The 23,738-nt window shown below is 40.3% G+C and overlaps 1 protein-coding gene across 3 annotated transcripts; it reads left to right on the forward strand.

Annotated features, from left to right (window-relative positions):
• Window positions 1-12,647: 12,647 nt before the first annotated feature.
• Window positions 12,648-18,524, forward strand: LOC115557858 (uncharacterized). 3 transcript variants are annotated; one of them, XM_030375988.1, is made up of 6 exons: window positions 12,648-13,649; window positions 14,461-14,592; window positions 14,979-15,131; window positions 15,734-15,856; window positions 15,953-16,069; window positions 16,293-18,524. In XM_030375988.1, exons 3-6 carry the CDS (start codon window positions 15,117-15,119, stop codon window positions 18,492-18,494), a joined length of 2,457 nt encoding a protein of 818 aa, XP_030231848.1. In that variant the 5' UTR covers window positions 12,648-13,649; window positions 14,461-14,592; window positions 14,979-15,116; the 3' UTR covers window positions 18,495-18,524. The 3 variants fall into 3 exon arrangements, with proteins under 3 accessions (XP_030231848.1, XP_030231849.1, XP_030231847.1); XM_030375989.1 differs by having other exon boundaries at window positions 15,953-16,010; XM_030375987.1 differs by lacking the exons at window positions 14,461-14,592; window positions 14,979-15,131.
• The last annotated feature ends 5,214 nt before the right edge of the window (window positions 18,525-23,738 follow it).

The following is a 23,738-nucleotide window of genomic DNA, read 5'->3' on the forward strand; positions in this document are numbered from 1 at the left end:
AAAATTAGACATCGGAACGAGTCCAAATTTTACAGACATGTTGGTGCTAACCTTAAGGACGTTCGATAAAAATTTCGGAAAATTTCGCCATTAGGGGGCGCAATAAACGAGGAAATTGTATATCTTCTAATTGGCCAAAGGAATGTTCTTCAAACTAAAGGGAAACCATCAAGGGGCAAACCCGAGTCTATATAGAAAATATGGCCAAGAATTATTAATTTGGGCGGGAGTTATTTGGCAAAGGAAAATTGTCTTTGGAAAATTTCGCCACAGGGCGGCGCCAAAAAACGACGACATTGTCTATCTCCTATTTGGCCAATGGAATGTTCTGAAAGCGCGTTCTAGGCTATAACTCCCACACCGAAGCTCCCACAATCAAAACCTTTATATCCACATGTTGTTCACGGTAGCGTTTTGAATACTTGCTTCGCGTTGTGCCGGCGAAACGCACATTTCTTGTCGCGTTGTGCCGGCGAAATGCACACTTCTTGGACCCCTGCATAACTGCTTGCAGTTCTAGTTAGGGGTCCAAGCCAACAGGTTGGATCCCTATTGTTTTTGTAAGGATTTTTCTTTTTATTATTCCAGCAAAAATAAACCTAAAAGTGTGCCCACAGCCCAAACCATAAATGGTGCCGACACGCCAATTGCATGACTAGATCCAGGTCCGTGAGGTGACGGCAGACGACAAAATCCAGACATGCCGGCCACTAGGTGGCGCTATACCAAGGAATACGCGTTTGGGGCTATAACTCCCACACCGAACCTCCCACAGTCAAAAACTTGTACGCACATATTCACTGGAGTCTGCTGCATCTTTTGGCATAGGCCACGCCCATTTGCGTCTATAATTTTTTTTCGCAAAATCGCGAAAACCGCAAAACAGTTTTTTCCCTACTCCTCCCACATTTCTAGACCAATTGACACAAAACTTTGCACACGGCATCTTCAGACCTACACGAAAAGAATTCCTGCATTACTTTTTTGATCCGACCTTCGACGACGAAACGGTAGCGTTTTGAATATTGGTTTATTAGCTAAATTAGACATGGAAAATCCAAAATCCCAAAAAATCCAAAATTACACATCGGACCGACTCCAAGTTTTACACACATGTTGGTGTTAAACTTAACGTCGTTCGAAAAAAAATTCGGAAAATTTCGCCATTAGGGGGCGCCATAAACGAGGAAATTGTATATCATCTACAAAATTTCGCCGCAAAAACGCTACACTGACTTCTCGCTACTCCTACCACAGTCAAATCCTTTGTATCCACAGGTTCAGGGTAGCGTTTTCAACACATGCTTCGCTTTGTGCCGGCGAAACGCACATTTCTTGTCGCGTTGTGCCGGCGAAATGCACACTTCTTGGACCCCTGCATAACTGCTTGCAGTTCTAGTTAGGGGTCCAAGCCAACAGGTTGGATCCCTATTGTTTTTGTAAGGATTATTATTATTATTCCGACGTGCTAATCCTAAAAGTGTGCCCACAGCCCAAACCGTAAATGGTGCCGACACGCCAATTGCATGACTAGATCCAGGTCCCTGAGTTCTAAGCAGACGACAAAATCCAGACACGCCGAACACTAGGTGGCGCTATACCAAGGGAAAACGCGTTTGGGGCTATAACTCCCACACCGAACCTCCCACAGTCAAAAACTTGTACCCACATATTCACTGGAGTCTGCTGCATCTTTTGGCATAGGCCACGCCCATTTGCGTCTAGAATTTTTTTTCGCAAAATCGCGAAAACCGCAAAACTGTTTTTTCGCTACTCCTCCCACATTTCCCGACCAATTGACACAAAACTTTGCACACGACATCTTCAGACGCACACGCAAAGAATGCACGAAACACTTTTTTGATGCGACCTTTGACGACGAAACGGTAGCATTTTGAATATTGGTTTATGAGCTAAATTAGACGTGGAAAATCAATAATCCAAAGAAATCCAAAATTAGACATCGGAACGAGTCCAAATTTTACACACATGTTGGTGCTAACCTTAACGGCGTTCGATAAAAAATTCGGAAAATTACGCCCTCAGGGGGCGCAATAAACGAGGAAATTGTATATCTTCTAATTGGCCAAAGGAATGTTCTTCAAACTCAAGGGAAACCATCAAGGGGCAAACCCGAGCCTATATAGAAAATATGGCCGAGAATTATTAATGTGGGCGGGAGTTATTTGGCAAAGGATAATTCTCTTTGGAAAATTTCGCCACAGGGCGGCGCCAAAAAACGACGACATTGTCTATCTCCTATTTGGCCATGGAATGTTCTGAAAACGCGTTTTAGGCTATAACTCCCACACCGAAGCTCCCACAGTCAAAACCTTTATATCCACATGTTGTTCACGGTAGCGTTTTGAATACTTGCTTCGCGTTGTGCCGGCGAAATGCACATTTCTTGTCGCGTTGTGCCGGCGAAATGCACACTTCTTGTTTTTATACTTCCCGCCATAGAAGTGGTACCACAGCCCAAACCGTAAATGGTGCACACGCGCCAATTGCATCACTAGATCCAGGTACGGCACCGCTACTCAGATAACCAAATCCAGACACGCCGGCCACTAGGTGGCGCTATACCAAGGACAGACGCGTTTGGGGCTATAACTCCCGCACCGAATCTCCCACATTCAAAAACTTGTACGCACTTATTCACTGGAGTCTGCTGCATCTTTTGGCATAGGCCACGCCCATTTGCGTCCATAATTTTTTTTCGCAAAATCGCGAAAACCGCAAAACTGTATTTTCGCTACTCCTCCCACAATTCTTGACCAATTGACACAAAACTTTGCACACGGCATCTTCAGACCTACACGAAAAGAATTCCTGCATTACTTTTTTGATCCGTCCTTCGATAACGAAACGGTAGCGTTTTGAATATTGGTTTATTAGCTAAATTAGACGTGGAATATCGAAAATCCAAAGAAATCCAAAATTAGACATCGGATCAAGTCCACATTTTACACACATGTTGGTGCTAACCTTAATGTCGTTCGATAAAAATTTCGGAAAATTTCGCCATTAGGGGGCGCAATAAACGAGGAAATTGTATATCTTCTACAAAATTTCGCCGCGAAAACGCTACACTGACTTCTCGCTACTCCTACCACAGTCAAATCCTTTATATCCACAGGTTCAGGGTAGCGTTTTGAACACATGCTTCGCGTTGTGCCGGCGAAACGCACATTTCTTGTCGCGTTGTGCCGGCGAAATGCACACTTCTTGGACCCCTGCATAACTGCTTGCAGTTCTAGTTATTATACTTCCCGCGCTAAAAGTGGGGCCACAGCCCAAACCGTAAATGGTGCGGACATGCCAATAGCATGACTAGATTCAGGTCCGGCACCGCTACTCAGATAACAAAATCCAGACACGCCGGTCACTAGGTGGCGCTATACCAAGGAATACGCGTTTTGGGCTATAACTCCCACACCGAACCTCCCACAGTCAAAAACTTGTACGCACATATTCACTGGAGTCTGCTGCATCTTTTGGCATAGGCCACGCCCATTTGCGTCCATAATTTTTTTTCGCAAAATCGCGAAAACCGCAAAACTGTATTTTCGCTACTCCTCCCACAATTCTTGGGCAATCGACACCAAACTTTTCACACTGCATCTTCAGACGCACACGAAAAGGAATCCTGCATTACTTTTTTGATCCGACCTTCGACGACGAAACGGTAGCGTTTTGAACATTGGTTTATTAGCGACGTTTTCTGTCGAAACGCAAAAAATCAAAAAATACCAAAATTAGACATCGGATTAAGTCCAAATTTTAGACACATGTCGGTGCTACCCATAATGGCCTTCAATAAAGAATTCGGAATATTTCGCCATTAGGGGGCGCAATAAACGAGGAAATTGTATATCTTCTAATTGGCCTGAGGAATGTTCTTCAAACTATAAGGGAACCATCAAGGGGCAATCCCTAGTCTATATAGACAATATGGCCAAGAATTATTAATGTGGGCGGGAGTTATTTGGAAAAGGAAAATTGTCTTTGGAAAAATTCGCCACAAGGGGGTGCAAAAAAACGACGACATTGTCTATCTCCTATTTGGCCAATGGAATGTTTTGAAAACGCGTTTCAGGCTATAACTCCCACACCGAAGCTCCCACAGTCAAAACCTTTATATCCACATGTTGTTCACGGTAGCGTTTTGAATACTTGCTTCGCGTTGTGCCGGCGAAACGCACATTTCTTGTCGCGTTGTGCCGGCGAAATGCACACTTCTTGGACCCCTGCATAACTGCTTGCAGTTCTAGTTAGTTTACTAGTTTATTTCATGAACTTAGAATATCTTGGTAGTTTACTTATTGTTATACTTTAAGTATACTTCTAAATTTGCTTGGTATATTACTTGTAGCATACTATTTATATACTTGAAAAAAACGTTAAGTATTATTAAAGTTAACTCATACTGTATGTACTCTAGACTTTAATGTATTTACAAAATCACAAGACAGAATGTTGAGAGCAAGTTTGATATATTAATGTAACATTTCCAGAGACCACAGATCATCTTTTCCTTCAAAACAAAGACGTGATGCTTCACTTCCTGTTGCGTGGGTGTGGACCCAGGTGAAAAAGTAGTATACTTTAGTGTATTACAAGTATAATTCAATTATACAAAAGTTAGTATAAGTATACTTTTACTTTTTGTGCTTAATTTAAAGTATACTTAACATATACTTTTAAAAAGTGTACTTCGCAATAGATGTCATTAAATTCAACTTTAACGTACTTAAAAATAAGTATACTAATTCTGCAATACTTAAAGCGGTATTGCTTTGTACTTTTAAAAAGTATACTTTATTTTAAGTTTATTTAAATTGTACATAAGTGTACTTAGAAAAAGTATACTAAATTGCAAATACTTATAGTGGTAATTTAGTGTACTTATAAAAAGTGTACTTTATTGTAAGTGTATTGTAATTTGTACCTTAGTGTACTTCTGAAAAGTACACTCATTTTCAAGTATTTTGGTATTCACTATTAAAATACTTTTTTAAAGTGTAATTTAATTTCACTTCATTAGAAGTGTATTGAAGTATACTTCCGTAAAGTTCACTTTAATTTAAGTTAATTTTAAGCTGTATTTCAGTATACATTATAGTATTATAACATTATACTTAAAGTACATGCCTTTGATGCTTAAATTGTGACACAAATTGACTATAAATACATAATAAATGCATTTTTAGTTACATAATTGCACACTTTAAAAGTACTAAATATAGTCAGAAAGTGTACTTGAATTTAATTAGAAATATGACAGAGGAATGATAATAGTGTGTTATAAATACACTTCTATTATGTAGTATAAGCAGTGATAAAATACACTCAATATACACTTCTGCTCCTCCTTAGAGTATAATAACATTGTACTTAAAGTGCATGCCTTTGATGCTGCAATTGTGATAGAAATGTACTATAAATACATTTTAATTAACATAATGGCAGACTTAAAAAGTACTAAATATAGTCAGAAAGTGTATTTGAATTTAATTTGAAATATGACAGAGGTATGATAATAGTGTGTTCAAAATATACTTATATACTACTATCAATTGAACCATAATGCCTTTTTAAGTATATTTCAAACACACTGGTAATATAATGCTATTGTACTGCAAGAGTGTTTCAAATGCTAGAAATCATACTTTTCACTAGTGTACTTCAGTACACTTAAAGGGGTAGTTCGGAATTTTGGACATAGGGCCTGATTCCGAAGTGAGCATTGGTATTCTATATCACTGGAGACAGTTTTCAACACATTTCATTCAGTCCTTCTAGTTGCAGAGTTCGCTCGTGCTAGGCTAGCGCAAGTCAACGGGAAATGCTAGCCTGCTATTAAAAACAGTCTTACCCACTCCACAGTACACCCGAGATAAATCAATTATAACGCCAGACTATAGATTTAAATGTCTGTGTTGATAGAATAATGTTAGAAATAAAACTAACCATGCATCGCATGAATCATCGAGGGACTACTTTCTCAGCAGAAGCGGAATTCTACTATGCGCTGGTTAGGTTTGTAACCGAATCACGACAGAAGAACGTAAACAGAGAAGCGTGGGACAGAAGCGCAATTGAACGACTAGGCAACATGATGGTTCAGTGTGCTTTTAGAAATTGTAGAAATAAACGGTACAGATGGGCACCACAAAGTTTCCACCAATTTCCAGTGCGAGATCCAGAAAGGACTCAACTGTGGCTTGTTGCTGCTGGCTTTGACATCAAAACACCGGCTCGTACATGTACGGTTCGTTGGATACAACAAATTCCTCATAATCGTCTTCAAAAGCAGATGCATCGCTAACTCCTCCAAACGTGGCCATATCTTGTTAATTTAATACTCTTGTAGAAATCCTTTGTTCACTGTACTCTGCGTTTGTAGCAATGACAGCGGCAGGTAACCTAGGTATCAGTCCGCCGCTGCCGTAGCCTACGTACAGGAATATAAACACTGCTGCTGAGACCCCGCAATTCCCTCAAAATGCAATGCAATGCAAGGTTGGTTTTATTTCTAACATTATTCTATAAACAGACATTTAGATGTATAGTCTGTCGTTATAATTGATTTACCTCGGGTGTACTGTGGAGTGGGTAAGACTGTTTTTAATAGCAGGCTAGCATTTCCCGTTGACTTGCGCTAGCCTAGCACGAGCGAACTCTGCAACTAGAAGGACTGAATGAAATGTGTTGAAAACTGTCTCCAGTGATATAGAATACCAATGCTCACTTCGGAATCAGGCCCTATGTCCAAAATTCCGAACTACCCCTTTAAAGGTTGTCAAAAGTTGTGCCATTTTAGCATACTATTTACACTTGGAGTATACTGGAGTATATCTATAGTAGTACTTAAGGTATACCTTAGTACACTTTGGTATACTTGAATGCGACGAAATTAGTACAGAATACAGTTACATACTAAAAGTGGACTTAGTACATCCTTTCAAAAGTGTCGTTGAAGTATAATATTTTTTCACTTGGGGAGATCAGGTGATCAGATAGTCTCTCCAAGATCAAGTCCTTCTTTATCAAAAATGGTAAAGGAAAAAGTGAACATTTCCTTGTAAAAATGTAAACAAAATAGTGTCTCCAACTGAGAACTAAAGTCTTTCTTTGTAAAAAAAAAAAAGGTGTAAGAAAGGTACACATCTTTGGAACAAACAAAATAGCTTGATAAAAACCAAAAACGTTTTTATGACTTCTTTTCAGTCACTTGCTTGGCATAGTTTATATTGTTGCATTTCTTTCTTATGATGCGTCTCACATCTTGAATGGTGGTGTCAGGGAACTTCGCCTGGACATGGACTGTGATTGAAAAAACAGACATAGAAAACAACATTACTTCAGTGTTATTTTTTATTCACTATCAACATTAACACGCATGTTATTGGAATCCCCAATAATGCACTCACCAAGTATAGCATCGAGCTTTTTGTTATCCAGTTGTGGCTTTGATTCCACTTCTTTGTGAGCCCCTGACTGCCTCCCGGTCAAACTTGAATTGGACAGCGTTTCTCTACCATAGATGAGCACCGCAAGATCCCCAATGTACAATGCTGAATTTGTAGTCCGCAGAGACTTCAGCTTTCGTCTTGGTACTTTGACGTCATGGCCTGGCACAAGAAGCACCTGCAAAACATTTGAATGTTACTTACCAAATAATTATTAAACAAATACGGTGTTCTTTGGAAATCTACTGTATCTATTCATCTTTGCAGTGAATATGCATAGTCATAGTCTATAAACTAACTAATCCATCATTAATGGCATAAGTCCACCACAAAGTTGATGAATATGGTTTCTTTCTAGCTTATGTGTACAATCAAAAGATGTAGAGGTATTTACCATTTCATTAGGGTCAGACACTTGAGGAGAGCCGGGTGGAGAAAATGGTGGGTCTCCAGATGTGGATGTTGATCAGGTGGATGCAGGAGTTGAGCTCTGTACTGTGATTTTTTCAATAACTTATTTTAGCTGTGTCACCACTGCTGGGAGCTCTTTAAAGGGAATGAAAACAAGAGGGGGAACAAGGGAACAAAAGTTTTTGTGTCATTACTGTGTTTTGAGACAATTTTAAAACATTGCATAGTCATTTGTGTTATGAAGAGCATGGCTGGAGGTAGAGCTGATTAAGGAGGAGCAGGAGGTATGAGGAGCTGAATCAGCCATAACCTATAAAAAGAAGATTGTCGCCAGGTATGGGCCTTTTTCCACACTTGGCAGCAGATCCCAGCTCTCCCTGGCAGCCGTTGTTTGTCTGTGTGATTTGTGAGTCTCTTTGTTTTCATTATTCAGATGTCAGTGCTTCAATATTGGAGTATCCGTTTTAAATTACGTTGGTTCAAGGCTGCACAGTATATTTATTGAATTATCAGTTAAATGGTCATTTCTTTTTATTTGGGAAGATTTTTCAGTAATTATATCTATCTGTTTCTATTTAGATAAAACCAGCTTTGATTGTTGTCAGTTTGTCTGACTTCAGGAATCAGTATAGGCACACCACCAAAGTCTTTAAAAGGTAGTGTGCAGAAAATGCCACTCATCGCATCTAGTATTTCTTCCACATGGCCTTCTTTCAGGCTCTTGATTTCTCTCTGAAGCCGTTTCATTTTCTGCACCGCCACACTCCAGTTTCTGGGCATCTCCTCCTCATCTGATGACTCCTCATTTGAGTTAGTTAACAACACCAAAACACAGGAAATAAAAAAAAAATCAGCCTATAATTACTGCATCAACTCAAATTAGCACAATTAAAATATAGTCAAATATCTTACCTCTGAAGATGCTTTGTCTGCAAGCTGCTTCTTCAGCTCTTCGATCATGAGGTTTGCAGACTCTTTTTCTGCTGAACATGTTTCTCTTTTTTTCTTCTGTCAAAATAATAATTATATTATTAAAAACTAGTCACACCCAGGAAAAGGAGGGGGTCACTCAAGCTGCTGGGACTTTGCTGGAGCTCTCATGGGAACAGCATGGGAACAGCATGGCAGCAGCATGGCAGGGGAATTTCTATGTGGCTCCCACTGTATCCAGGCAACTACCTTTTTTGGTGGAACTTCTTGATCCTCCTCTTCCACAGCTTTCCACTTGTTGTTCGGCTTACTCTTCCTCTTGGGTGATTCTTGCCAGATGTCTTCACCCTTTATGAATCCCTGCCTCTTCTTACACAGATCACTGTAGCTGGCTGTGTGGGAAACTCGATAAAATTAAAAGCATGACTACGTGAGATCTCTTTAGATATGTGTGTGTGTGGCAGACAAACAGTGCATGTCCCCAAATTCAGGCAGGTTTCCAGGATGCCAAGTAGCCTACTTATTTCAATGTAGTTGCTGATAAGAACAGGTGTCAAAAAGGAAAAAAATAAATAAATAAATGAAAATAAATGGATCACGAACTTCATGATCAATTACCATGACAACGAACAAAGCTTCGATTTTTTTTGGGTCATCCCTAGTGTGTGTGCGTGTGTGTATACAAAAGCCTATTAAAACCTGGGAAAACCTGGAGAGAAACTACCACAGGCTACCACCAGTTTAAGATTGCTACATTTTTTTAATAGACTTAACAAACATCAGATTTAGTCACAACGGTTTTGACAGCCCACATTTGGGGCCTACACCGGTGGCTAACGCTACCAGTTAGCCGCTCACACTACCACTTAGCCGCTCACACTACGACTTAGCCGCTAACACTACCACTTAGCCGCTCGCTAGAATGCTACTAAAACCGACTTCTGTCGTGGTTTGACACAATCGATCATGGGGAAATAAAGTGGTGGATAGCAAAAAAAGCAATAAAATTCAACAACTTACCACCAAACATCAAAACCTTGGCTGGGAAAAAGGCTGGACCGTCTGACTTTTTTCTGCCAGTGTCCCACTTTACCTTCATCCATCCGTCATCTTCTAGATTAGGGCACTGGGTGATTAATTTTGGACATCGTTGCTGGTCTTCAATACTCATCCATGAAGTCTTCCCAACTTCCACACTCTTGTCCTTGAAATAATAAATGGCAAATTCCATTGTGGCAGAGGTGTAGCCATGGTTTCAAAATTGGGGGGGACAAAGGCCTGGGGGCGGGGTCCGCCCCCCCCCCGAGGCAAAGATCTTGAACATGCATTAATCTGGTGCACTCTGAGAGCAAAATCTCAATACCTTGCACCTAATTTTGAAGACCTTTTTAGGGATGGATGTTTAAAACACTTTAATACTGGATGTGACCAAGCAGTCTGGGAGTGTGGAAGACTTGAAAATAGGAAAAGGATGAAACACATATACTTCAGAGCTCTGTTTTCCTTTACTTTTTAAATTAAATATAACATTTTGTGCTCCTCAATATTTCAACCAATCCAGTCCTTTTTTTCCCCACATTACATTCATTGATGTTTTGTCTTTTTTACAAAACACACACAAACAAACACCTGCACCACCACAACAAGGAAACAAAATCCAGCCAGTTCTTACTTCCATTACATTTTTTATTGCATAACCATCACATTTGCCAATGCTGAGTAAAACCCACCCAGGTGCATCTTTCTCATGGACCTAAATAGAAGTCACCCCAAAACTTTTGTTACCCCTCAGAAAATATAGATTTTCTGATATTTTCATCCACTTGTTTAATAAGTACATAGATAGTTTCACGATAGTTTCACGAGAGAGCACACTGAGCTATTCTCATGGTGAAACCATTAGCCGTATTGAATGATGCACTGTTAAAGAATTAGACATGTCAAGGACATAACCTAAATGTTTTCTGATTACGGTAGTTATGGATTAATCTATGAATACATACATTATACAATGTTTTGTAACCTTGAATGAAACTTGACTTAATAATTATTATATTGCTATATTAGCAACTGCAACGCTGCTGTGTAGAGTTGTGTGTCAACTGAAGGAGGCGAGAAAAAAAGAGATGAAGATGATGAAGACAGCGATTTTAGTATCGATAATGTTGCACATAAGTATCTAATCCGATATTATTTTTTTTAATTTTGATCGATTAGTATCTGAGTATAATCTTTTTTGACAACCCTACACTATATACATGTGTGTTAACAGGATTCTACGTGAATGACATGATTCGGTCTTAACCTTTCATATTTACTCCTCTCTTAGGCGACTCACCTATATGCCACCACTAGATTGACAAACTCTCCCTGTGCTTTCATCCTCCAAACTTTCTGTCTCTCCCGCTGGCTCACTAGCTCTACTCTGAACACAACAGAGGAAACATGGAAGGAATAATATCACAGATATCAGCAAACTATTTACCAGTAGACTACTGAAACACACTATAGACATCAGTGCCACTGCCAACAGGATTCTGGTCTAATGTCACAATTCGGTTTAAACCATTAATATTTACGCTTTTATCCCAAGTAACTTACAAATTGCATTGAACATAGGAAAAGCCAAGGCTCTATTAGTTTCCAGAACTCCTCTCTTAGGCTACTCACCTCTATGTCACTACCAGATTGACACACACTGCTTTCATCCTTTCATCCACCAAAGTGGACATGCCACAGGGAAGAAATATTATCAGATAACAAGTACTGTTCCTTTCTCAGATAGTCAACAAACCACTTTTGATCTGAATGACAATAATTCTGTGGCTAGTTTTTTGTAGTCTATTAACTCTACTGTACTGTAATGCTACAACTGATAAGTTAACACTTCTCATTTTCTCACCCCTCTTTAGTTACTTTTCTTCTTTTCTGAGACGAGGCAAAACATTGCCGAATGTCTCTGCAACCCTCTTGCTTCCTCTTGCTCATGACGACTGTGAAATAACACAAGCAGCACTAACATCATGAGAGACAAGTTAAAACTTCACGCAGGCTTGTTGTTACAATGTACAACATTGATAGTTCCTAAAATGGAGTGCTGAGAATGGTTGTGCACTTCGTAGGCCTACAGTGCATGTGAAAGATTCACCCATGGTGACATACACAAGTGCGTGTGTGCGACACAGCCAATTTTGAGGCAGGCCTGGCTAACATGAGATTCTACTATCATCCTTACCTCCCTTCTCCTACTCCCAATCATTTGCTCTTCTCTTTCCCTCTCCAAACCTCCAAGCCTAGTTACCCTAAAGAGGATGGTGAATTCACTTAAACCAGCAAAGGTTGCTAATGCATATTTGTTACAGCTTGCCAACACCTTTACTGTCACTGGCATTTGTTAATTTGTGAATCAGGCCTCTCTCTCTGTCTCTCTCGCTCTCTTTCTCACACTAAGCAGCACCAAATACAATCGTGACGATTTTTGTAGTGCTGTGTGTAGTGTAGCCAGTGCCACACGTTTGCCCCATTCTGAACTTGAACACGCAGTTAATTTCCTTTCCTAGCTCCTCTTGTTTATGTTGGTAGCTTAGCCATGTCATGTCACGTTGTCAACATTGGATACATGGAGTAGAACATAGTGGGTCATATGTCCGATACTTTTTTGGAAACGTTTTCTTCATAAAACGTGCCAGACAGATTTTGTATACATTTTATTCCTTAGTATTAGCTACATGGGTATGCCGTCTTTCAGAACCTTTCATTAACTGCACTAAAGAGAGAAAAACTAGTGCATCCTTATTCTGAAAATGCACTTCCGAATGCATCTCTGTCCCCAGCACATTTAAAACCAAACTGCCCATGCATTTAGATCTAATGGGGAACATTTCGGAACATTGAGACGTCGGCATAATGAGGCCGGGGCCAACGTCATCTAGCTGGCTTATTACATAGGTAACACATAATGATGCTGCTCGCTAGAGAAGCGACCACAACCCACAAAATTTGAGAGACACTATCAAAAGCTTCATAACTTACCTGTGTTTTCGATAATAACACGCCACTCATTTGCTGTTGTTTATGTTTTTGATTCCGTGGTCATGTAAAAAAGACGGTTGATGACCAATGCAATCGAGTGACAAGTCACCGTCACCGAGCCGCACGTGCGGGGACGAATCAAATCATGGATCTATCCCATTGGCTAGCTAGCCCGAACAGCCTTATTCTCATTGGCTGTAAGAGCTGTAGATGGAATCGGATTGAGTTATTAGGGTGTGCGGCGCGCACTTTGTGCAGAGATGCGTTCAGGGAACGGAGTGTACTTCAGGGAAAACCTAAGCGTTCTACTACCCATGGAAATATTGAATTGCTATATCCCAATCCCAGCGATTTATTGGGGGGGACATTTTGGGCATATCTGAACATTGGGGGGGACTTGTACCCCCCAATGTATATGGCCGCTACGCCTATGCATTGTGGTACGCGGAAAATTCCTTTTCCCTCCTTTCTTTGCCTGTTGAGAACAGGACGGACGGTTTGGGTTTTTTTTTTTTAAAGAAAAATTAAAAAAGACCGTTAACCACGTAAATGTGCGCCAATTTTAAATTGGGCTCCTCCCATTGGCAGTCAGGTAGGAAGGCGGGAACATGGGCGGGAAGTGCACTGCTGCTGCGCCTGCGCGACCACACAGTCAATCAACACTCAGCGAGAGCGGGAAGAGGCTCTCTGAGTTAGCTCATTAGAGCTAACATGGCGAAACGTCGTGGACCGTATAAAAGATATTTGGAGGATTACACTGCAGAGATCCCAAGGACTACGAAACACAGATGGAGAGTAAAAGTAAGTAACAGATAATGATTTTCAGGTAGAGTCTGGAGTTTTGTTCGTTGTTTGTACAATCAAACTAGGCCCCTCCTCTGAGGTAGTAGTAGTCAGAGGGGAACCTTCAGGGCCTTCTAGGCCTTCAGAGAAGGCCTTACAAATTCTAAACCAAAAAATATGAATATTAAATAATATGTGTATATATATTTTTTTAAACGATTTAATTTAATTTAATACAATACATTTAATACATTTTCTCATCTATGTTCTAAAGTTAAGTTTATTGTCAAGTTCACATCGGCAATGAAAGGGTTACTGTCCTGAAACGTGTTATCCAATCAGAATCGTCCGTCTCTATCGTAGCCCGGTTAGCTAGCTCATTGATTGGTTAGGACTTCACGAATCTCGGGGAAGGCCAAGCTATGGGCAAAGGAAAGCAAATACAGTGAAGCACTGGAGGGTCACCAACGGGAGCAGTATGTTGTAAAAGTTACTGTTGTGTGAGCTGTGAAGAAATCCTGGTCGCATTGCACGCGGAACCGAAGCGCAGCGCCCAGGCGCACATGTTAACCGGTCTGCCTGGTCACACAGCTCGCGCTGTGGAGCGCAGTGCGCGCGCCTGCAGGCTTCAGTTCGGTTCATTTCTATTTTTCACGCGAGCCGCAAGCGCTGTAGCCGAAGTTAGCACCGAGCTAGTTCACCACAAAAAACATTACTTGTTACCACCGAGGCTTTAGCTGTCGGTGGCTCCAGCGCTTCAGTCCTAACCCATGGATTAAATTACGTGAGTAATAACTGACATTTATATTTGAACCCCCCACACTTCCAGGACAGTGGAGAACTACAGGATAACACAGACGATCTCATGAGTCAGCCCAGTGCTTCCCACAGAGAAGGTAGAGATGATGTCAACAGCAGAAGCTCCTCCACATCTAGGCTTTTAGATACTGCCCTTCAACAGGTAATACGCAATGACACAGTTTTAGTACAAGTGGAATTGTTTTTATTACAAGCATCAAATCTTGAAATATGCCAGGACATCTTATGTAACATGTTGCCAGGATACCCCCCCCCCTTTTTTATCCAGTTCTGCTTGATTCAATTTTAAGAATCTTCCTTAAACTGTGCTGTCAGCTCCCCAAGTAGACATAATCATTAGCACATGTCATATGCCACGTCACTGATTTATTTTTCTCCCAGACTACAGGTAGTTGAGGTCTAAATAACTTTTAAGTTGTCTAAAAATGAAAGTGTACACCTACTCTGTTTATGATTTGGTGATTGGAGTTGACATAAAGGGAGTTAATTCTTTCAATTGTTTATTGTCTTTCTCTTGTTAATCTGTAGACTGCCAATCATGATGATGACATCAGCACAGATGGTCACATGAGTAACACTTCAACCAATGGAGAGAAATAAATCAACAATTCCAGCTGTGAAGATGAACTCAGTAATGAGAACTCCTCCACAACCAGCCTGCTGGATATGGACATTCAAGAGGTACACTTGTAAAATTGTTTTGGGGTTGGGGGAATACACTAGGCCAACTTTGTTAACATAAGCCCCTTTTAGACAGCCTTTTCAGCACAGGTTTTATGCGCCTCTGATGCGCCTCGCTGGTCTGTTTAAACAGCACTGGCGTGGGCTTGGGGGTCTGAGTTTCACCGCCACTGACCTGACTTTGGACATAATAGCAAACATTTATGGAAAAAAAAACTTTTATTAAAGTTGAAAATTATTTCCATGTATGACCTATGCTGGGTCACATTAGAACTTAAAGTCAGATGATGTTTTTACTGTTCTCAAATGTAAAAATGGGTCACATTGGGCCCTCAGCATTTTTTAAAGGTTAAATAACCTGTTACTTAAACATTTTTCATTGTGCTGTGATCTTAAAGTAAACTATACTAGTGTAGAGCCCCGTATAAGCAAATGTGCAGCTTAAATTTTCCCTTTGATTTAGGTTCTTAGGAAAACTGCCGCTTATCAGTTGATCGTTAATCAATAAGGTCTATCAACTAACGATTAATGAATTAATTGATAATTTCAATCATTGATGTATTAACTATATTTTTCATTCTCTTGCCTTTCTTCACATGTAGAATGATGATTCAGATAACCAAATCCATACAGAAGAACACTGGAGTAACACTTCCAACAGTGAAGATGATGAACTCAACACTAGGAACCCTACCACAAGCCAATTGGATGCGGACATTTCAGAGGTAAATGCACCATTCTATGTGGTAGTTTGTATACATTTAATGTCTACTCTTTTAATTAATTACTTCAAATAATCTTTTTCCCTTGTCAACCCGTAGAATGAAGAAGTCCTGTCACATTCTGAAGAGGACTTGATTGATGCCGCCAGTAATGAAGGTGAAAACCATGCTGATGATGAAGATGTGACTAGAGAAAAGACACCTGATTTTCCATGGGTATGCAGACATTGGTTCGATAACACATTGCTAGTAGTTGATGTCAGCTCATTACATCAAATTAGAACATTTGGAGATAATATTATATTTTATAATTTTATAATATATAATTTTGTTTTTAATGGTAAAAATACTTTATGCTAGACTGATATTACTGCTCAAGTTTGCTGCTACTCATTCTCATATATACATGCTTTTTCTATCTCTTTTCATAAATCTACAGGGCAGTGCAGACAAGCCCCTGTATCCCGGTGCACCTGTTTCAAAGGAAGAAAGTTTGTTGATGCTGATGTCGTATGTGCTGCGGAACAATTTAACAGGCAAAGCACTTACTCATTTACTGGAACTCTTCAACCTGATGTTTCCAGGTCTGATTCCACCCTCACATTACCTTTTCAACAAAGAATTTGGAAGTTCATCACAGCCTGAAGTTCACTTTTATTGTGAAAAATGTTTAGCATACTTTGGCATTAGTGCAGACTGTCCCTCTCATTGTACCCTTTGCAACACAGTATTTGATGCCAACACAAGTTTAAAAAAGGGCTTCTACTTTCTTGTAATTCCCCTTCATGCACAGATTAAACAACTTCTGCAGGAACATGATGTTAATCTTACTGAAAAAAGTAGATCCTTTGATGTTTTAACCGACATACAGTCTGGTGGAGAGTATCAAAAATTGTGTGACAGTGGAGTTCTTGGAAAAGATGATTTGACTCTGATTTGGAATTGTGATGGTGCACCAGTGTTCAAAAGCTCTAAATGCAGCATTTGGCCGATTCAGTGCCAGATAATTGAACTGGAACCAGAAATGAGAAAAAGGCACTTTTTGATGTCAGCATTATGGTTTGGGCCAACTAAACCATCCATGTTAACATTGCTGACACCATTTGTGAAAGAAGCTTCATTATTAGAGACTGAAGGTATTGACTGGCAAGACAGACAAGGACACAGTCATATTTCTAAAGTATTTGTGCTGATTTGTAGCTCTGATTCTGTGGCTCGTCCATTGCTTCGCAACACTAAACAGTTCAATGGTTTTTACGGCTGTGATTTTTGCTTGCACAGAGGTGGTAAATCGTATCCATACGAACAACCTGAACCCCCACGTAGAAATGAGAGGGACCATTTCAGTCATGCAATGTCAGGTACAACTGATGAGCCAGTGTTTGGAGTCAAAGGGCCATCTCCTTTAATGCAGCTTCAACACTTCCAAATGATAAATGGCTTTGTACCTGAATTTCAACACAATGTGTGCCTTGGAGTCACTCGGCAGCTCTCAACACTATGGTTTGATACAACAAACAGTGATTCCCCCTGGTACATAGGTAAAGAAATGGCTGAAGTTGATAGGCGACTTGTAAAAATCAAACCACCTGTGGAGATTACTAGGACACCAAGATCACTGACTGAAAGGAAGTTCTGGAAAGCTTCAGAGTGCCGAGCATTCCTCCTTTTCTATTCACTACCTGTATTGAAAGGCATACTCCCTGCAAGATTTTGGAACCATTTGTTCCTACTGGTGTTTGGCATATATACTTTATTGCAGGATACCATAAAGACCAAAAGCATCCAGATGGCAGAGCTTGCTTTTACAAAAATTGTCATTGAGTTCCAAAGACTGTATGGGAAAAACAACATGACCTTTAATATACACTTGCTAACACACAGTGCTCAAAGTGTCAAACACTGGGGGCCATTATGGGCTGTATCAACTTTTTCATTTGAATCCAATATGGGCACTCTTAAGAAGTATTTTCATGGAACACAGTGTGTCCCCTCACAAATAGTTAGAACATTTCTGTTGTGGAGAGAATTGCCACAAAGGGCCAAGAACACTATCCACCCAGAACATGAAAATGTACAATCTTTTGTTGAAGAACTTTACTTTAATAAAAGAAAAACAGAAAATTGTGAAATACTAAATGAAAGTGTCAGAGGTTTTGGTCATCCCCCGATTCAAGAAAGTATTAAAATGTTATATAGGCTTGCCCTTGCAAAGTTGTGTGGAAATCTAAGCAACTGCTTCTGGTCTTACAACCGTTTTTTGGTTGATGGAGTTCTGTATCACAGTCAAAACTATGACAGACTAAAGAAGAGATACAACAGTGCTGTATGCTTGAAAGATGGTACATTTTGTTTAGTTACTGACTTGGTTGTTTTTAAACAGGTGTGTTCACATCAAATTTCTGCATTCTGTTCGTGTGCTAAACTATGTTGTGTTTTAGTCAAGGTACTTTCTAAATCACACAGGCCTGTATGTAAAGATTCACAGATCAATGTACAAAGTACTTTCATGTATCAGGTTAAAAAGACTGAAACTGTTAATGCTGTCTGGCCTGACATGATTAAAACAAAATGTGTTCTTGTTGAAACAGATGATGCTGTGTCCATAACACCATTGCCAAACCCTTATGAAAGGGACTAGAACTTGATCAATAAAGTCAAGTCAAATGTTTCTCTGTTTTTGTGTATGTTTTTAAGGTACCGTACATAAAGATGATGCAATTGAGCACACATACTATTGACTGTAAACTTTTAAGCTCTAACTCACGATCTTGAACAGTTTTATAGGGGTAATACCTTAGTGAAAAACATTTTTATTCTGCTAAATTAAAGGTAAGCACAAGTCAATGACTTGACCTTATTCTGTACTTGGATCAAGATATACTAAGTATTAGTACTTTGTGGCAGAAAGAAGTAAGAAATATACTAAAGTACAAGTATAAGCTTTAGTATTTAAGTATAAGTCTATTAATGTACTAAGTCTTAGACTATTCTTTATACTTTTAAGTATAAGCCAAGTATACTTCACTATACTTTTCTTAAGTATATAAAATAAAGTATGTAAAAAGTAAACTTCAAGTATACTGCTGCAGTTTTAGTATAAAATAAGTATACTTGTAGTACACTTTAATAAACTACTTTTTGCTAGTTCTAACGTGTTCAGAGATATGTGTGCAACGAAGCTGTTTCTCACAGTCAGATCCTTGGAGTAGATGCATCCGTAAGTGTTGTACGCAATTATTGTTTGAGTTATTAGATGCAAAACACTCGTGAAATTGTTTCTCTTATACTTTACTGTTATACGTTACGTTTGATTAAGAACACATTTCAACTCATTGCTCGCTAACTATGTAGCTCGTGGTTATCGTCCGATATGATTAGCATGCTGCTTGTGAATATAATGCACATGTTGATGAGATAGTAATTTGACATATGGTAATTTGATGTCTTTCTGTTTATTTTACAGTTTTACTTAAAAAGAATGAGAGCAACAATGTAAACAGTAAAAGAACATTTGCATCGAAGAAACGTTCTGGAGCTTCATTCATTCCACATTCTTTCTAGTTAGCTATCTGTCTACGCCAGGGGTCTCCAACCTTTTTTCAACTGAGAGCTACTTAGAAAAAAATTAAGTGGCCAAGAGCTACTTGCATCACATCGCACATATTTATTAATGAACTGATTAATAAATGCATGAATTTATTATGCATTTATTAACTGATTAACTGATTAACTGATTAATTAATCACACGTGCTTCTGTTTGTACACGTGTGAAATTGCAATACACAATGCTTATCAAAAATAACTCAACTCTAATACAATAACTTAATAACTCAACATCAAAGGTCCAAGAAAACATTAGTACACTCACTCTTTTTAAAACTTAGTGAGATGACTGGCACTGCATGGAGTCCTTCTGTTTGTACACGTGTGCAATTGCAATACACAATGCTTATCAAAAATAACTCAACTCAATAACAATAACACAATAACTCAACATCAAAGGTCCAAGAAAACATTAGTACACTCACTCTTTTTAAAACTTAGTGAGATGACTGGCACTGCATGGAGTCCACCAAAGAGGTGTATGCTGGAGTGTATGCGCTCAGGTTCACTCTAATACAGTCATTTAAATGTTCATCTGTCAGTCTTGTTCTGAATTTAGATTTGATGACATTCATGTCAGAAAAAGCAGCTTCACAAAGGTATGTCGAACCAAATAAAGCAGAAATTTTAAGTGCTGCTTGGTGAATGTTCTTGTAGTTTTCTGGGTCTACAAGGCTCCAGAAATGTTGTGAGTGTTGCTGAGACTTAAGCTGAACATGATTCTGGAGATTTATAACCTCCATCTCCATCTCCACAGGATTGACAGTGAACAGTTCAGCCATCTTTTCTGAAATCTCTGTGATGTCTACCTCCATGAATGGGTTGGCAATGAATGCCACACATGGCTCCAGCTTATCAAAATCATTGTACCTATCCTCAAACTCCTGGCCTAGCTTTGACATGAGGTCACAATATTTATTGACATCCAAAACAAAGTCAGCCCCTGCATGGCTATCTAACATCTTAACTACTGTTGGGAAGTGTTGCAGTCTTTTGTTTTTCAGTTGCTGGAGGTAGAATGACAGTTTTGCTTTAAAAGCCTTAACAGCACTGATCATGTCCGAAATTGTTCTGTCTTTACCTTGTAACTGGGTGTTGAGCTGATTGAGTTTCTCTGTCATGTCTGTCAGGAACGCAAGATCAAGCAGCCACTCAGCATCAGACAAAAGTGTAGTGTCCTCCTCTCTTGACTCCATGAAAGCCTTGATTTCGTTCAGCAATGAGCAGAAGCGATGCAGTATTTTTCCTCGGCTCAGCCACCTCACCTCAGTGTGGAGAAGGAGATCACTGTGTTCAGCAGACAGTTCCTGGAGGAGCAGTTTGAAGCTTCTGTGCTGCTTGGCCTTTGCGCGAATGGAGTTGATGATCTTAATGACAGGTGTCATCACATGATCAAATCTCATGACTTTGGCGCATATAGCCTGCTGGTGAATGATGCAGTGATAGTTCACAATTTTAGGAAAGTCCGGGTCGGCCTTGCACAGTGCAATAAATCCTGAGTGGCGTCCTGTCATAGCTGGTGCGCCGTCTGTTGTAATAGACACCAGCTTTTCAATAGGCACGTTATGTTCAACGAAGTACTTTTTCACAACGTTGTAAATATCGACTCCTCTGGTTGTGGTTTTTAGTGGAAGCAACGTTAAAAACTCCTCTCTGGTGGAAGCGTCTTCGAAAACCATCCGGACAAACACAGCCATCTGAGCGGTATCAGCCGCATCCACCGACTCGTCACATTGAATTGAAAACCATTTGCATTTAATCATGTCCCGCTCCAACTGACCCACTGCATCGGCAGAGAGCGCAGACACTCGCCGTGCCACTGTGTTTGCGCCAAGCTGTACATCAGCGATAGCGGACATGATTTCAGTCTTACTTTTATGGTCCTTGAATAATGTGTCGGCCACCGCTGTCATTGCTTCCTTCACCATCCCGCCATCGGTGTATGGCTTCTTGTGTTTTGTCAAAATGTGCGCCACTTTAAATGATGCCTCCGTGGCCGCGTTGGCTTTCTTCGTCGGTCCGATGAATAAACATTGCTGTTTTTTAAGGTTTGCTTTCAGCTGGTTCACTTTCTCAGTCCGTAGAGTGCTGCCTGCTGGAAAATCCCGCGCAAAGTTACCGTGGACTTGAGTGTGGTGGCGCTCCACGTTACCTCTTTTGCCGACCGAAACACTGCTCCCGCATATGAGGCACACACACTTGTCCTTCACGCTAGTAAAGAAGAACTCGCATTCCCACTCTAAATGGAAATGGTATGTTTTCTGCTTTTTCTTGACTTGGCCACCTTGGTTTTCCATCTTTGTTGTTTGTGTAAAGTTCTGCTAATACCACCAAACTCCTCACTTTAGCTTAGCGAGCGTACAACGTCACTCAACGTCACAACGTCACTTTGGCTACATTTACACCGGACACCAATGTGACATATATGTGAACGTAAGTGAGATGAGGTGCATTTACTGTCGTCGGAATATTATTATTTTTAATTTTTTTAATTTTTTTAATTATTATTATAATTTTTTATTTTTTTATTTTTTTCGGTCAACCTATCAGGCGAGCTACTGAAAACCTGCCCGCGAGCTACCGGTAGCTCGCGATCGACGTGTTGGAGACCCCTGGTCTACGCCTTCCAAGGACGCAGTTGTTAGGACAGAATACCTTTACTGATCAAAATACTAGAATTTAAAGGCTGGCTTTCACACTTGTATCATGCTTGTCTCGTTGCTTAAGGGCTCACTCACACTAGGCCATCTGTACCGTGCCCTAGTCCGTTTGACAACTCTAAAATCTAGATCGTTTGGCTAGTGTGAGCACGCCAACCGTACTCAAGTACAGTTCTTTCCATGGCCTGAGCACTTTGGAGGGGTGTGCTCAGGCCACGGTACATATGGTAATGAGCCGACACGCGCACACGCACGACTACGCAATCTGAGCTGGATGTCGTGAAGTCCATGATGTGACAGTATAGAAAATGGATGTAGCATCCGGGCAGACCTCAGTTATTCCAACTGCATCCAATAGGGGATTATCACGCTTCCGGGTTCCGGTGGCGGGATTTGTCTTCGTTGTGCATGAACACTTCCGGCGCACTTCAACAATGGCTGAAACAAAGGCTAGATGTCACTGCTCTGTTCCACTTTGTACATCTAACAAACAACACCAACCCTACTTAAGTTTTGAGTGAATTGAGTCTAAGGAAGAAGTGGATTCAAGCGGTTCGCCGGGATGAAGGGCCAAACTTTAAAATAAAACAAGGTAGCACGTTTGTTTGTAGCCGGCACTTTAGTGAATCAGACTACAAACGCTACAGCTAGCAACCAACCGGGGTCACACCAAGCGACGGGTCTGTACCCTCCCGTTTCCAGTGGAACAACTGGGGACTGCCAAGAAGGGGGTCTGTTTATAAAAGAGCATCAACTCACTTAGGCCATGACGTTCACCCAGCCCTTCCTCTGGAGCAACCGCTGCCCTTTGAATAAGAGCCGATGGAGGAGATCGCAGCTTCGGTGGTGATGACAGAACATGATTTCGGTTCTGCTCCTAAACCAGGTCTGTCAGTGTTTGTTAGTGTTCTGAAATATTGGCCTACTATTACCCCATACTGTTCTTAAACCACCTACCTGACAGGATGTGCTACCTATGGTTTAATCACAGAATGGGCTCTTAGTAGGTTATACCGAGTAGGTACTGGCAGACATGGGGGACTCGAGTCACATGACTTGACTCGAGTCAGACTCGAGTCGCAAATTTGAGGACTTCAGACTTGCTTGACTAACACTGATAAAAGACTCGACTTGACTTTGACTTGGTCTTCATGACTTGAGACTTGACTTAGACTTGAGACAGATGACTCAAAATGACTTTTTTAAAGTTAGATTAAAGGTTGGATATGGGATTTGGGATACGCCAGCAGATTTTGAAAAAACACAACTCAAATGGTCCTACCATTTCAACGCTGACTCTGACTCCACCCATTCCATGTACATGGACGCGCAATCACGTGTAACAGTTTTATAGTGTGGTTTATATATTTATATATAAATATTTACATATTTATAGTGAATTTCCCCAAATGTTTGACCTGTAACATGGTACATTATTTATTTAGTTCCACTTGTCATTTATTGTTGGTTCCGATGGGGCGCTAATTGGGGTCGCACACGCCCAGACTTCCTCTCGTTCGGCAGTTTGGAAAGGGGGTAAGTTGGATTTATGAGTCCTACATCATAAATGTTTTGTTTTAGCCGTTGTCTCATTGTTTTCATGACACATACAGTATAT

This window comes from Gadus morhua, chromosome 13 (assembly GCF_902167405.1).
Source record: "Gadus morhua chromosome 13, gadMor3.0, whole genome shotgun sequence".
Taxonomy (NCBI): Eukaryota; Metazoa; Chordata; class Actinopteri; order Gadiformes; family Gadidae; genus Gadus; species Gadus morhua.

What these genes read in the sequence shown, in the direction of transcription:
- LOC115557858 (XM_030375987.1), top strand. Translation starts at nt 13,560, where the DNA reads ATGGCGAAACGTCGTGGACCGTATAAAAGATATTTGGAGGATTACACT. An exon ending in AACACAGATGGAGAGTAAAA is followed by an intron (nt 13,650 to 15,733) that starts GTAAGTAACAGA and finishes CTTCACATGTAG; the next exon opens with AATGATGATTCAGATAACCA. An exon ending in TGGATGCGGACATTTCAGAG is followed by an intron (nt 15,857 to 15,952) that starts GTAAATGCACCA and finishes GTCAACCCGTAG; the next exon opens with AATGAAGAAGTCCTGTCACA.